The sequence below is a fragment of the Xenopus tropicalis genome, chromosome 2, assembly GCF_000004195.4.
Source record: "Xenopus tropicalis strain Nigerian chromosome 2, UCB_Xtro_10.0, whole genome shotgun sequence".
Taxonomy (NCBI): domain Eukaryota; kingdom Metazoa; phylum Chordata; class Amphibia; order Anura; family Pipidae; genus Xenopus; species Xenopus tropicalis.
The window spans coordinates 37,675,149-37,690,300 of record NC_030678.2 but is presented as its reverse complement, the minus strand read 5'-3'; the positions used below and the strand labels follow the sequence as shown (position 1 = coordinate 37,690,300).

At 35.5% G+C, this 15,152-nt stretch overlaps 1 protein-coding gene across 3 annotated transcripts in view; it reads right to left on the bottom strand.

The window, feature by feature from the left end:
- Positions 1 to 15,152, bottom strand: part of nlgn4x (neuroligin 4 X-linked) — a 168,645-nt gene that overhangs the window by 19,232 nt on the left and 134,261 nt on the right. For all 3 annotated transcript variants that reach the window (XM_018091124.2, XM_031895773.1, NM_001171828.1), the window contains 1 exon segment: positions 2,769 to 2,954. In XM_018091124.2, the coding sequence (XP_017946613.1) occupies positions 2,769 to 2,954 (186 nt within the window).

The following is a 15,152-nucleotide window of genomic DNA, read 5'->3' as shown; positions in this document are numbered from 1 at the left end:
CAAGACCAAATTGGTTAAATAGCTGGTAATAAAACATTTGTAAATAATCATAATAGTACTTTGGTTGTGCCAAACCAGGAGTACCAGAGGTGCTTGAAAGGATCCAGCTCAGGTATTACTTCCAAATAAAAGATGAGAGGATGGGAAAAAGATTCAAGGCAGCATTCTCGCCTCACAGAGCGAGTGATCACAGAGAGTAATGCCTGACACATGTATCAACCTTGATAAATGTGTCTATTCCTTCAAAACTTTCTTGACTGTCAGGAATATGTCCTTCACAGTTAGAAAAGTTTTCTTTAAAAAAAATCAAACTGCTGAGATTCCTCAGTTTAATATATAATAAATCAGTCCCTAAGGGGCTGATTTACTAATCCACGAATCCGAATCCCGAATGGGAAAAAATCGGATTGGAAACAAACATGTTGCGACTTTTTCGTATTTTTTGCGATTTTTTTGTCACCGTCGCGACTTTTTCGTAGCCATTACGACTTTCACGAATTGTCGCGACTTTTGCATAGCCATTATGACTTTCGTGAATTGTCGCGACTTTTGCATAGCCATTATGACTTTCGTGAATTGTCGCGACTTTTGCATTGGCATTATGACTTTTGTGAATTGTTGCGACTTTTGCATAGCCATTATGACTTTTGTGAATTGTTGCGACTTTTGCATAGCCATTACGACTTTTGCGAATTGTCGCGACTTTTTCGTATTGAGCGCTCGAAAAATTCGCGAAAAAGTCGCAAAATACCGATCATTACGAAAAAACGCATTCAGGCGCTTTTCGGACATTCGTGGATTAGTAAATGTGCCCCTAAGTGTTCTTCTGAACCACAATTTACCAAACAGTTAACTCTGTAAATTGCAAGTTATTTATTTTGAATAATTGGAATACAAGAATCCTCCCATTGGTGCCCAATGCAGGTTCAGCATGCAATGATGACTTCATGTGTCATGTCAGATCTTCATGATGATATTAGCCTGGCTAAATCTACCTCCACTGGATTTACCAAATTGGAGGTGCAGGGTGCTTTGTATTTCTAAACTCAATTCTAAAAATGGATATGAATTTTGTATCTTTTGACAAAATGAGTATCATGTGTCAGATACTTTAAATTGGTACAAAGTTGTTTTTTTTATTAAATCCTATTTATTTTTTTCATTATAGAGGGTTTTGGAAATTGGTTTGGTACTGAGGTATACTACATGTGATAGGAGTAATATTTGAGTTTCATTCTTATTCTTTCTGTTACTATTGTATTTGATCTTCTATTCTCACTGAATGAATCACTATGAACTTTTTTTTTCAGAAATCGATTGTACCATAAGACCCTATCTACGTTAAAACTATGGAAATTCCACACCTCGATTTAGGAAATTCACTCATATAATACATATTTATTGTACAGGTCTTAATTATTTATTGGAGTAATTTTCAAACAAATGGGCAAAGTCCAAGAAACAGGTGCTTATTTCCAACTTTGCACCCTGTACCACAGTGAGTGGAGCTCTCATGGAGAGAAAGAAACTGCACTTTTTAGCTAAAGAGCTACCTGGAATGTAGAGGGTCATAATATAGATATGATATACTTTTACTGCTAGTATGGAAAACTTGTTTTCTCTAAAACAAATAGTTCATAAAAGTGCAAATAGTGTATAAAAGTGCACTAACAGTGGAGTCTTACTTACTACCTGGTCCAGAATGTAACCCCAAGAGGCAGAGATTGCAGGACATGCCAGGGGGACTGGTAAGGCTCTGCATCACTCCTGTACTCTACCTACTGCTAGCACCTCTGCCATTTGATCCATGCACTTGCAGGAGTAGGGGGTGGTGGTAAAGACAGGCCCTGAAAATGACATTGCAAGAGCGCCTGGGAAAGTTAAGTTTTTCTACTCCTTTATCCTTTAATTGACCGCTTCTCTCTCCACTAGCTTAATAAACAAAGTTAAATTATTCAAAAAGCCTTAAGACTGGCATTGTCAGTATTTTATGAAATATATAATAAGCATCATTATACAAGGATCTGCCTCTTTGTGTTGTTTAATAAATGTGTATATTTCAAAATCCCATTAATAATTTTATGGGCTTATTTATTAATTTTCGAGTTCGTTTTTCTAAATTGCATAAACTCGCAAATCGAATGCTCACTTAATAATTAATAAGGAAAACTCGTTCAAATAAAAAAAAGTTGAATACCTTGAAATTTCGACTTATATTTAAAATACATATATTTTAAATTGAAAACATAGCTTGCCTTTGCCTAGGACTCCCATTGACTTCCATAGAAACTTGCAAGCATTTGGATGGCTGGTTTTTGTGCTTAATAGATACCAAATATTTTCATTTTTGAACTATAACTCAAATTTGAGTTTTTTTAGTCCAGAAAAAATTTTGAATTGTAAAAAAAAACAAAACAAAAAAAAAACTGTTGATAAATCTCCCCCTTATTGTAATACCTATACTGTACTAAAAAACAAACAAGGAAGACCAGGGAAAAAGAGACAATATAAATGACAATACATTTTCACAAGTATATTAAATATAATTAAACAAAATAATGTGTAAGAGCTGAATAGTTAATAATGCAGTTAAAAAGCCAAGTAAGTTGGTTTTTAAATTGGATTTTTCATTTTATTGAATTGTTGCACCGTGCACCTATAAGGGATCTGTAAAGTATGTTGTAAAATCATTAAATGAAAAGTATAGTATAAATCTACATTTGATAGCTACATATGATATATTCTTTGAAAGCTATTAATAAGATTACCTTCAGAATAGTGGGACAATGTCAACAGGCTTACACAGGATGCTCCGGCCCCTGAGCCAAATATAGTTACTCGTTTTGGGTCTCCTCCAAATGCTCCAATGTTTTCCTCAATCCAACGTAATGCTTGTATTTGGTCCAGTAACCCATAGTTTCCTTTTGCAGCTTGATCCCCGGTACTCAGAAAACCTGCCAAGATAGATACAGATTTGACATAAATAAATGCACACCTGCTGAATATTTATATGTACATTTCTGACAAATCATTAACCCATGGCAGTGTAGCAGTCTATTTTGGACTTATAGGTAAATCTTTTCTGTTATTACTCTATTTTGTTACCATGTAATGAACATCCATGAAATCCTGCAATGAATACTTCTAATAAGTATTTAGAACCTGTTATACACAATACTCGAGGAGTTTCCAAGATCAGAGGTCTTTTTCTCGCCATGCTTTAAAGGTACTAAAAACCTCCTTCCTCTTCTCTTCATTGCTAAGATTATTACATGGATGAATAGCTCCACCTTTCAGGGGTCCATGCTCCAAGCCTCCACAGCAGTAAGGCTGAGCATTGAGTGCCTATCATTTAATAAAACAAATTCATAAGACTGATTTGCCATCAAAAGGGATTTATGCTATCTTAAATAAAATTAACTACTGTCTAAATATTATAGAGAAATAGCACTTTGGGTTTCTGGATAATATTTGTTAAAAAATACATTTATATGTGAGTCAACTGCAGCGGTAAAGTTTTAATACAACTGAGATGTTTTATTTTCCTTGCTTTTCTGTTTTCAGTTTAACAACACAGTAAGCATGCTGGCTAGGACAATTAACATTATGTCTCAGTCATTGAATCCAAATTATCATGGAGAGCCATGCGTTCATGTTATTTATCTTTTCTGCATATTTATGACAGCTCAACTGATGGGGGAATTCTAATGGGATTATTTTAAACAGATGGAAGTTCACTGGATTTGGTAATATAATCCTAGCTGTAAATGAATGGTCTTCAAAACTGATTTTGGTTAAAAAGTGTTTACATTGCTGTTTACTCAAGCTTTCATTAGCAGGAAAGCAATAAGGTCTTGAGATGTATTAAGGAACAGTTATAATGAGCTTTATTTACAGTTTAGTAAAACTCTTTTTATCCTTAGTACACTTGAACAAACGTTATTTTAATCCCTTCAAACTTCTCTTGAAAGTCAAAGAGAATATATAAAAAAAACTTGCATGGGTTCCATCTGACTGAAGCCAGGTTGCAGCAACAAGAACAAATGTCATCCTAGACACTTGCTTGTGAATGATGCTGCCAGAATTTCTCCAGCAACGAGTTATGTCTCTAAGGAAAAACTGGGCTTCCAGTATAACACAGGCAAGAGCTGACAACTGAACAGATGAATGACAGGCAGTGCGCAATGGGTCACAGTGCATTCTATACCACTGACTATTTCCAAGATGTCAACAGGAAAATAGAACAGGAACTCTGCTCTGGGACTACAGGGAAGCCCAGGTGAAACCTTTGCAAGTGGGAGTGGGAGATAACAAATGTCTTATGGATTCCATACAGTATCCATAAGGAATATGGCAAATGTGTTGATCAAGGAGCAATACAGTGAAGGGATTCAGGATGTAACGTGCTTTTATTCTATACTAGAATAGGTTTTCTAAGTACTAACATATAAACACATATGTGCCAAAAATGTTAAGAATATTGTAATTAGTATGAATATACTTAAGAATAAATTCTATAGTTAAAACTTCCCACAGGGCTAGAGTACTAATACATATACTGTACATAGTTACATATAATTATGATGGGTTGAAAAAAGTACAACTCTTTTAAGCAAACTTCAGCACACACACACACCGACCTATCTATACACTCACATAATAAATGATATATACTAACATACAATACTAACATAAATACTAATTGTAGATTTTAGTATCACAATAGCCTTGGATACTATGCTTGTTCAAGAACTCATCCAGGCCCCTCTTATAGGCATTAACAGAATCTGCCATCACAACATCACTAGGAAGGGCATTCCCCAACCTCACTGCCCTCACGGTAAAAAAAAAAACACCTACGCTGCTTCAAATGGAAGTTCTGTTCCTATAATCTATAGGGGTGGCCCCTAGTGAGCTTTTATGGGAAAAAGAACACCCCCTATCTGTCTATAATCCTCTTTAATGTACTTGTACAGAGTAATGATGTCCCCTCACAATCGCATTTTTTCCAGAAAAAACAACCCCAACTTTGACAGTCTAACCTCAAGGTTTAAATCTTCCATCCCCTTAACCAGTTTAGTTGCAGTCTCTGCACTCTCTCCAGCTTATTAATATCCTTCTTAAGGAATGGAGCCCAAAACTGCCCTGCATGTCCTGACTTATGCTCTGATTAATTTCAGTGTCTCTTTATTGCTGCATTGTGATTTGAAGTGATGTCCCCTCTCCATCCACCCCAGTAGCCTATCAATAGAACAACGGGAAGGTAGCAGATAGCAGCTCCCTGATACCTGCATTGCTAAAATTGCTCCCATGCCCCACATAGCAGTAGAATATGTAAAAATAAGTCCAACGATGAGCCCCATGACTCCTCCAATTGCATTGAGTAAGCAAAATAATATTATCTGAAATCAGTTGCATTGTGGAGTGCTGGCTCTTTCTGAAAGCTCAGGATCAGGCAGGATCAGACACAAATCACTCAGAAAGCTGCCTACACACCAATTTTACAATTTGAAAATTATACATTTATTACTGGTTAAAGAATAAAATTTTAAATGGTAGAATGAATTATTTGCAATAACCATATGTAATTTAGTAATAAAAACTATTATACAAAACCTTGTTGCACTGTGTTGAACCGAATACATCAATTAACCTATTCTGTTTATATCTTCCAAGCCTATTAGAGACCCCAGTAAGTCCACCTACAGTGTGTTTTATTTTTCATATATACATTTCACCAGTACCAACTAGCACCAAACTTAAACCCCTACTATTGTGTTTGGAAATATATCAAATACAGTTCAATGATTCCCTGCAATAGTTGAAATAGAAATGGCAGAAGAAAGGGACAGTGGAGCTCCTTTAGGAGAATTTAACTCTCTGCTTACCCTATTGACATAAAATTAGCTGTTTAGAATCTGTACCTGAAAATGATGTTTGAGATTTGTTAAAGATGTAATGAGCTTCTGTTACCATTTTTTTTTTTAATTGTGAGACAAATGACTCAATGCTGGGACACCTACACCAGCATTTTACTGCATTGTCAGAGCCCATTCCATTATTTATGGTCCTGGGTAGGGTCTTTTTCAACCCCCAAAATTTCACGCAGTGATACTCCTATATTTCTAATACAGTGTACTGATAAAGTTGCTAAAAGAATCTTTAATGTAAATTTACCCCTTTACAACATACTACTGTATGTTTTACACAGATAATTCATTTAACTACACATTATGTTCACAGGTAGCTTTCCTACAGCATCATATGCCAAGGATATAATCTGAAAGTCATGGGTAGATTTCATTGAAACACTTGCCTAGCTAACCTGTAATTATTCTGACAAAACCTGCACACTAACATGTCCGTTTCCTACTAAAGGAATCGTATACCACATGTGTCATGTTTTCTAAATGCCCACATTAAATCTGCCCAATTTGTAGAAGCAGCCTTGATTTACATAATATTAAAGTCAAAATCCCCAGTTGGTCATTATAATGTCCCTTTAGCTTGACAGAAAACTGTGAATTGATTTCTCTGTGCCTTAAATATCTCTTCACAGTATAAATTACTATCAAAAATGAAATTTGTGCTCAGCACTACAATTTTCTTTTACAAGTTCCCAGCTCCAGTTCTCAGGTGATCCCTGTGGAGGCCAAATAAAGGAGACTTAGTCCTTTTATAAATGGCCAAAAATATAATATTGTAATTCTGAATTAAAATAAATTAATATAGGACTAAAAACCATGTTTGATTAAAGCCCAGGGCACTTTAAAGCTTGCATTTGCACAAACTGTCTTCATGTGATTTAATACATGAATAAGACTGATTGCAAAGGTTGCTTATCTTAAATCAAACAAAAAGGTTTGATTTAAAAAAATGTATAAGTTCTTTAACAAGCCCTCCTGCAGAAATCTTGCTGAGACATCCTTACATGAGTGGTGAGACATAGTACCCAACCAGACTCATAGGCAAAAATAAGTTAATAAGTCACTGTGGAAGATCTTGTTTCTCTTAAGGTCTCTTAGAATACTTTAGCTAAGTCAAGTAACATGGAACGTAGACTGACTTAAATACAATTTTTACAGATAATTACAGTTCTATGCCCAGAAGAAGAATTGCCTACTGTATGTATGTATTTATTGGCTATTTAGTGAAAACTCAGGGTAAGATGAATGCTACTTACTGTAAAATACTGTGTTCTCCTTTAAATATGGCTATTAAAATTACAGGCTATAATTTTAGTTCTATGAAAATACAGGAAACAGTCAAAGGGTATTTTTTTTACCATCGGGGCCAAAACTAAATCAGAATTCCAATTAAGCATTGAAATAAATATATGGGAAATAATAAGTAAACACAATTATGCAGATACATAACTACATGAACCAGCTATTAAGATTTTGCTGCAATCAGCACTAGATTACATTCTGACTGCAGTTTGCAAACTAGGCTTCAGATCAACAGAAAACTGCAGTCAAGGGATATTCAAAATTGATACAATAAGAATTGTGGCAAGAAATTAACCTGCTAAATTGTGCAGTCACACACTATGTAGTCACAAAAGTTCCTGACGATAGATTTATCAATTTAGCAGAATACTTTCTATAGCTCTGAGCTGAGCACCATTCTGCTCAGTGGGATTTTACACCAGAACAACCCTTTATTTATTAATGCAAGATGCAAGAACTACTGGCTCCAAGAGGGCAATCCGACCAGTCCCTGGATCAAATTTGTACTAAGATCATTTCAGCAACCTTGTTTTTTCTCATTTGCTAAAATGGCATCCAACCTTTTCTTAATGCTATCTAATATAATAACTGTCAGCACAACTGCTTCAGAAACAAAAGTCCACAACTTCACAGCTCTCACTTTGCAATGGTGGCAGTTTAAGAGCATGCATGGGTGCAGTTACCTCTGTGAATATAATTTTGTACTGGATCCCTATTGTGTTGTGTGGCAAGTGCTGCTGTGATACCAACCATGATCTTCCTTCTATCACAACTCTGACAATAAGTCTTGCTCTTCTGAAGGGACATGAATGCCAGACTGCACTGAGTTTGATCATCAGTAGGTGGTGAACACACCAGATGCATGGCTAACAGACAAGTTGAGAAGAGTGAGCTCCGGCTGTGCTTAAATCCCTAATCCCCTTCAGGTAGTTTCTTATTTCTCTCACAAAGTACAAAACTGACTCAAATAAAAGCTAACTGGTCACAATTCAGTTAACCCTGTTTAGTGAAGTAAGTCAAAAAGAGGTCAATCAAAGGATCAGTGATTTGTACTAAAATGCATGCTGCAAGAATTATATATTTATTTTTATGTTATCTCATTTATTTATATTTTAAAATGGAAGGTACTATATGATCAGTTGTTTCTAATATTATGTATTTTCATATAAAACATTACATTTATTAAAGACATGAATAGTGGTGGGAGTTTTATTTCAGAATGCTTGTGCTTGTTAATTATAATCTTGCACCCGATTTTAGAATCACTAACATTTCTCTGGGGAATAAATAATGTGCATTTTAGCAAATAAGGGACAGTATTTGGCTACATGCTGGATTCTCCATATGTGCGACATGGAACATCTGTGGTTTACAGTGCAGTGCAAGTCCAGTTCTTAACTCCTGCTCCAGGATAAGACTTCTGAGCATATCCTATGTAATGACATTAGGGAATATACTGTATAGGTGGTCCTGAAAAGCTATCTACAGAATCAATAATGGTGGGAACCTATCCAGTGTTAAGAGATATACAGAGCTATATAAGGTGAAGTTCACAATTCTAGCACCCAGGCAAAGATTATAGTGAATTTATAATTTGTGTTGCTTTAATGATGTTGTATCTGTATATATTCAATAATGGAGCAAAATGTCTATTACATTTTTACCCCTAGCTTTGCATTTTTTTAAGCATATACCAAAGAATTAGCAAGTGTTTACTTCAATTTTGTGTGTGCATGTGTTTATAAAGATAAAATGAAGTTTCCATTCTTGTACAGTATGTTATCATCACCTATTGACCTGGGCAAAAACCTCTTTGCAAAAACAAACGAGTTTGAATTATTGGAAGGTTACATTGATTTAATTTTCCAAAATCAATAAAAAAAATAAAAAATAAATGTTATTTTGTAAAATACAGTTATTTATATTTAAATATATGTTTGATAGCTGCCTTAAGAAAATTAAAAATGCATCACTGCCTTCTATCATACAAAAGTTGGGACTGGGTGTCTCTTTTGTTATATACGACAAGAAAAGCTACACAAAGCATTAGTTGAGTTGCAAAATCAATAACTGGTTGAAGCATCTGCCTTTTATAGATGTTAGAATACATAGTATAATCATTACAATGGGATGGTATTGCATAAAAACATAACTGTACAAGAAAAAAGATTGCTAACTTCAGGTTGTACATTGCCCTGATAGTTGCCTGGTATTTGACATTGTCATTCCATAACTAACCTTGGCCTCGGGTGCATCACATATTGATTAGCTGCCATGACATCCAGAAATGTTTAATAGGTTTAACTTTAAAACTGGAAACTGTGACACCAATGTGGATGTGTTCTAGCTAGATAATGCTCGGAGTCTTTTTTTTTTAACAAGCACTCATGACAATGTGGAGTTCAGTTGTTTTTTACTGCTATTATTTTCTTCCACAAAGCATAGACATGTCATTTTTAAGGAATGGAAGTGCAACATTTTTCAAAGTTTCTCCAGTACATTAACCTAAACCAGGAATCCCCAACCTTTCTTACCCGTGAGCCACAGTCAAATGTAAAAAGACTTGGAGAGCAACACAAGCATCATAGAAGTATGGGAGGTGCCAAATAAGGGCTAAGATTGGCTATTAGGCGGCCTCTATGCACCCTATCAGCTTACAGGGGGCTTTATTTGGTAGTAAATTTAGTTTTTATTCAACCAAAACTTGCCACCGAGTCAGGAATTCAAAAATAACTACATGGTTTGGGGGCACTAAGAGCAACATCCAAGGGCTTGGTGAGCAACATATTGCTCGCTAGCCACTGGTTGGGGATCACTGATCTAGAAAGACCAACCAATTACAGTTCTGTGGTAGGCTGACCCAACCTAAATGCTTAACAATTGTTAGGCATTTGGGCCATGTACTATTCTGTGACTAAGCGCTAAGTAGCACGCTTATGTTTCTCTCCAGAGGCTAAGGGAAATTAAATTAATTGAATATGTTTACAAATACAAAACCTAGGGGCACATGTATTTATTATTATGATTAGAATTTTTTCGAACTAGTTGTTTTTTATCCTCCTGTAGTAATGAGTGAATCTGTCCCATTTTGCTTCGCCATAAAAATCGCGAAACGGCAAGAAAATGCACAAAGCGGCAGAAAATTTGTGAAACGCATTTGCCGCACAATCCATATGGACCCACATCCATATTGATGAGACCGCACCCAAATTTGCCACCACCGCGGCCTTTTTTGATGTGATCACACCCAATTTGACACGCGAAAGTTTCACGAAACAATTCACCAATGGCGAAATGCGGAAATTCGCTGCAAATCCATGCCTGCTGAAAAAAATTTGCTCATTACTATCCTCCTGTTATGGCAGGATTAGTCAGGAGGTTTTGAAAAAAAAAATGCAATCACTGAAAAAATGTGACTGTGCGCAATAACAAAAGATGTGTTATTTATTTTATTTTTGCCTTGGTTTATGCGAATTACACCAAAACACAAACAATAATAATTATATACTGTATCCCCATGAACACTGATGTAGCCATAGGAATCTAATTTTAGCATTCTGTAAAACTATCGAGTTATAGGTAACGCAGGAAAATATTTCACATACTGTATGGCATAGTTAATTGCTTGCCTACTGTAGATTACACAATATATGGTACCAGCGGTTGGAGACTACATACTGCCAATAAGTATATTTTATGCTTTTTTATTCCACCCTCTATCAATACCACTATACCATTATTTTACAGAACTACAAATTATAACATATGGTATCATGAAATCTGCTTTTGGACACAACAATTTTTTATAGGGTACCTTTAAAAAATCATATCTCCAAAGCATGCTCTTATACCAAATGAATTAAATTGTTTTCTTTCACAATACAAAATCATTTTATACATCTGCCTTCATTCTCCCATCTTTTTTTGTATTGCCAAAGGCACCTTTCTTTCTGGAGTTTTCAGCTGATCTGACTAAATTAGTTATTTACAGTAACGTCTCACTCAGTCCCTGTTTACACTGCACAATCATTTCAACTTTTTTCTCAGCATTCCTCAGCATTCTCACTTACCTCCCGCAGAAGTTTGCACCTTGGTATTCTTCCCACATTAACTCTTTTTTACACATTAATTTGTTCTTTACAATTTAATCTGGAATTATTTTCAGTTCATCCCTGCCTTTAGTGTTCAAACAAACTAAATTGTAGCAAAAATGTTAAAAGTATTACTACTTTGATTATTAATAATCTCCAGAGATTAGAACAGATAATGTTATTCACATGACTGTTACATTTGGATTGAGGAATATCTACTCATTTGATTGAGTCAACAGGATTTCTGGGAAGGAAACTAAGGTTTGTCTCCTGGGTTTTGAATTTCTGCCAGAGCAGCTGCTGAGCTAATTCAAACTACAAGTTATTTTGTCCCTGTTAGGGGTTAACCATTGCATGGTGGCATGATCTAAGCAGAGATGTTTGCCCTACCCTGATGAGCCCCAAAAAAAGGTAAAGCTGGAAGCTGGTATGTAGTTGAGATTTTGGCAACAGTTACTACAGTTTTTCTTTAGAACCCATTGACTGACCTTCAGTAAAGCAACATGCTATTTGCTGTCCAGTGTGGTAAATAGTGTACAGATACGATATATACACTAAGGAGATAAAACAACCATTCAGAAAGCCAATTACACAACATATTAGGGGTAAATCTTTATGACCCAGAAGTCTATCTGTTCTTGAATTTACACATTTTGGACCAAGAAGACAAAAGGTTTGGAAGAGGCATGAAGACTCTTTTAGAGTATGTCAAGCTAAAACAACCAGACTAAACAAAAGATGGGCCCTTCACATACAATGCCATTTTAGCATCTTTACCCCAGAGGATTCAAAACAATGCACACCAGTCATGAAACATGGAAAATAAAACCTGTCTGAGTTTTATTATACAATTGTACTGAATCATACTTTTACATCTCACTATATTTCAGCTAACACCTGGCTAAATACGTTCAACAGGATAATATGATTGCATTTTGCTCATTGTATTATGCTTCAAGATTTGAACTGAAGCAGCTGTTTAGATGGGTGGTGGGACATTTTCAAGATTATTCAGTCCAGTTGCATTAGGTTTATCACTATCAGAAACCGTTAAACCACAGGCTGTTCGATGAAAATGTAAATTTAAGAGTGAAACCAGAATTCCAGCTTTTTATTCACAAAGATATAAAATTGTGGTACCCATTTCTTTTCTTATTTATCATTTTGATCTACAGTACATTAAGCATCAGTTACAGCTGATTGCCTGACACCTCCTACAAACTCTCTCCTTCCTTCCTTCTTGTGGTCTGCTCACTGCCCTCCCCTTATGTATTCTGTTTTAAAGGGGTTGTAAACCTTGCTGCACAGCGCTGCTCAACTAAACGTAACTCAGGTGTTGCTGGACTACAAATTCCAGAATAATAAAATATATAATGAAGGTTGAGGCATGCTGGGAGTTTTAGTGCAGTGACATCAGGGTTGGAAAATTGTAATAAAACTTTTCCTCAAGACAAATGCGGAAATTTGCTGAGAATCCATGCCTGGTGAAAAAATTCTCTCATCACTAGTGGCTCCCTGTTCTTTGTTCCTGCAGTTGAAATCAGCATTCTCACTGGCAAATTCTTTTGCATTTATAATTAAGTTTTTTGTTCAGTAGAATTCTCATTGGTAAATTTTCTTGTATCTATAATGACTAGTGATGAGCAAATCTGTTCCGTTTCGCTTTGCCGACAAATTCGTGAATCTTTCAAAAGATCCACGAAACGGCGAAAAATTTGCGAAACAGCGAAAATGTTGTGCGGCAAAAAAAATTGTCGCCCACGACTATTCTTTTGTTGCCCGCCGCTATTATTTTTTGACGCCGGTGACAATTATTGGACGTGCAGCAGATTTTTCCGCGGCAAATTTTTTCATCCATTTCGCAAAACAATGCGAAACGCAACATTTAAATTTCCAGCATCAAGTCACTGAGATTTAAAGGGGATAAGGTAAAAACAATATTGCACGTACTGATTGTAAACCTAAAAAGAAACTTTAGGAGGGAAAGGAGATAAACAGTGGAGTCAGCTGCATAGAATTGGTTATTTTAAAGAAACGGTAAAAAATTCCAATTGAAGTTCACTGCAAATATACTTCTTTTTAGGTTTACAATCAGTACATGCAATATTGTTTTGTGCCTTTACATCCCCTTTAAATGCTGCATATACTGATTTCAGTAAACTGCATTTACTTATAATTTATAAATCACCAAAAATATGTAATCCATGCACGCTGTAAAGTTTCTTAAAATTCATTTTTTATTCATTATGCATCATTTTGCTTCCTTGAAGGAGCATCCCGCTAGAGCCGACAGGTCAAACTCATTAAACCAGGCCTTGCCAGGTCAGGTCCTAACAAAGTTACAATGGTAAATATAATGCAAAATGAAGAATTGGCAATCAGCAGGAGAAACTTCAAGACAGTATCAACACTTTTATAAGTTAAGTAATGAATATTTTAGTGTGTAACCTGGGGCTAACATGACATGAGAATCATGACAGATTTTCACATTTCTGCTCATAAAATATTTAATACATTTGCTGAAACACAATGAACTCCTTTAGGGTTTCTTTTGTTACTTTGTCATCTTTTTTCTGCAAACATTATTTCCATGTCAGGGCCAGATCCTAGTTATAGATTGCACATTGGTGCAAAAGTATAAACATTATTGTGTCAAATAAGAAAGCAATTCATGCAAATCAAGATCTGCTTAAATATATGTATTTATCTCTAGTCCCAGCCAACAGGTTCTCAATTTAACTGACGGGATAAATAATATCCTAGATTCCTTGGGTGAGTCCAGAATTTGCATTCATTCACATTGCCTGCACCATTATTTTACTCACGACAAGACTAATTTCTTATTTTTATTTTATACCCAGAAGACTGAGTTCTTTCTACATGAGATATTGGAATATCAGTATCCTGTAATGGCAGAGACTGAAAGACATTAATCTGCTATATGCCAATTAAAAGTGTTTAAGAGAAAGCATACTATAATTTATCTGTGTTGCTTACCTTGCATTGCCTTTGTCTGTTTATGAGCTTTTTCACATGTGTTTGTGTTTTACATGGCGCCATGCTGCAGGCAGATTTCCAGCACAGAAAAGAGCTTTTTAAGTCTGACATGGTAGGTATTTCTTTACTGTATGGTCACCATTACCCATAAGTACAAAATATAAAAAATAAAATGGACCCTTATCAAAAACTTTATTTAGAACTGAGAAGGGAGCAAACACACAAATGGAATATGCAATCCTATGTCTGCATTATTTCCTGAATTTGAGAGGCAATTGTGCAGATATTTTTGACCAGCTTGTAAGCTCTGTTCAGTTGAAAGTATTTTTTCTATTTGATCTTACATGGGCAGTCAATGAACATTGAGTGCAAACACGCAGTGATATTACATACCCGCGCCATATTCTGTGTAAGGTAATCCATTATTTGCCCACAGATAAACTTTCCTATGTATTTTGTCATTCATACAAACATCACTGTTTACCGTAGTACCACTAAATGATTATTGTTAGTGATGGGCGAAATGTTTTGCCAGGCATGGATTCACTGCAAATTTCCACATTTCACCATTGGCGGATTGTTTCGCGAAATGGATGGAAAAATTTGCCTCAAGTCCAAAAATTTCGCAAGAATAGTCGCACATCCAAAAATTTCGCAAGAATAGTCGCACATCCAAAAATTGTCGCAAGAATAGTCGCGGGCCTTTTTTGCCTGTTCGCGAATCTTTTGATTCTCAAGTTTTACAGCGAAGCGAAACAGGACAGATTTGCTCATCTCTAATTATTGTTATTGTTGCAGAACCTTCTTATATGTATCAGTATAGCTAGACTATATA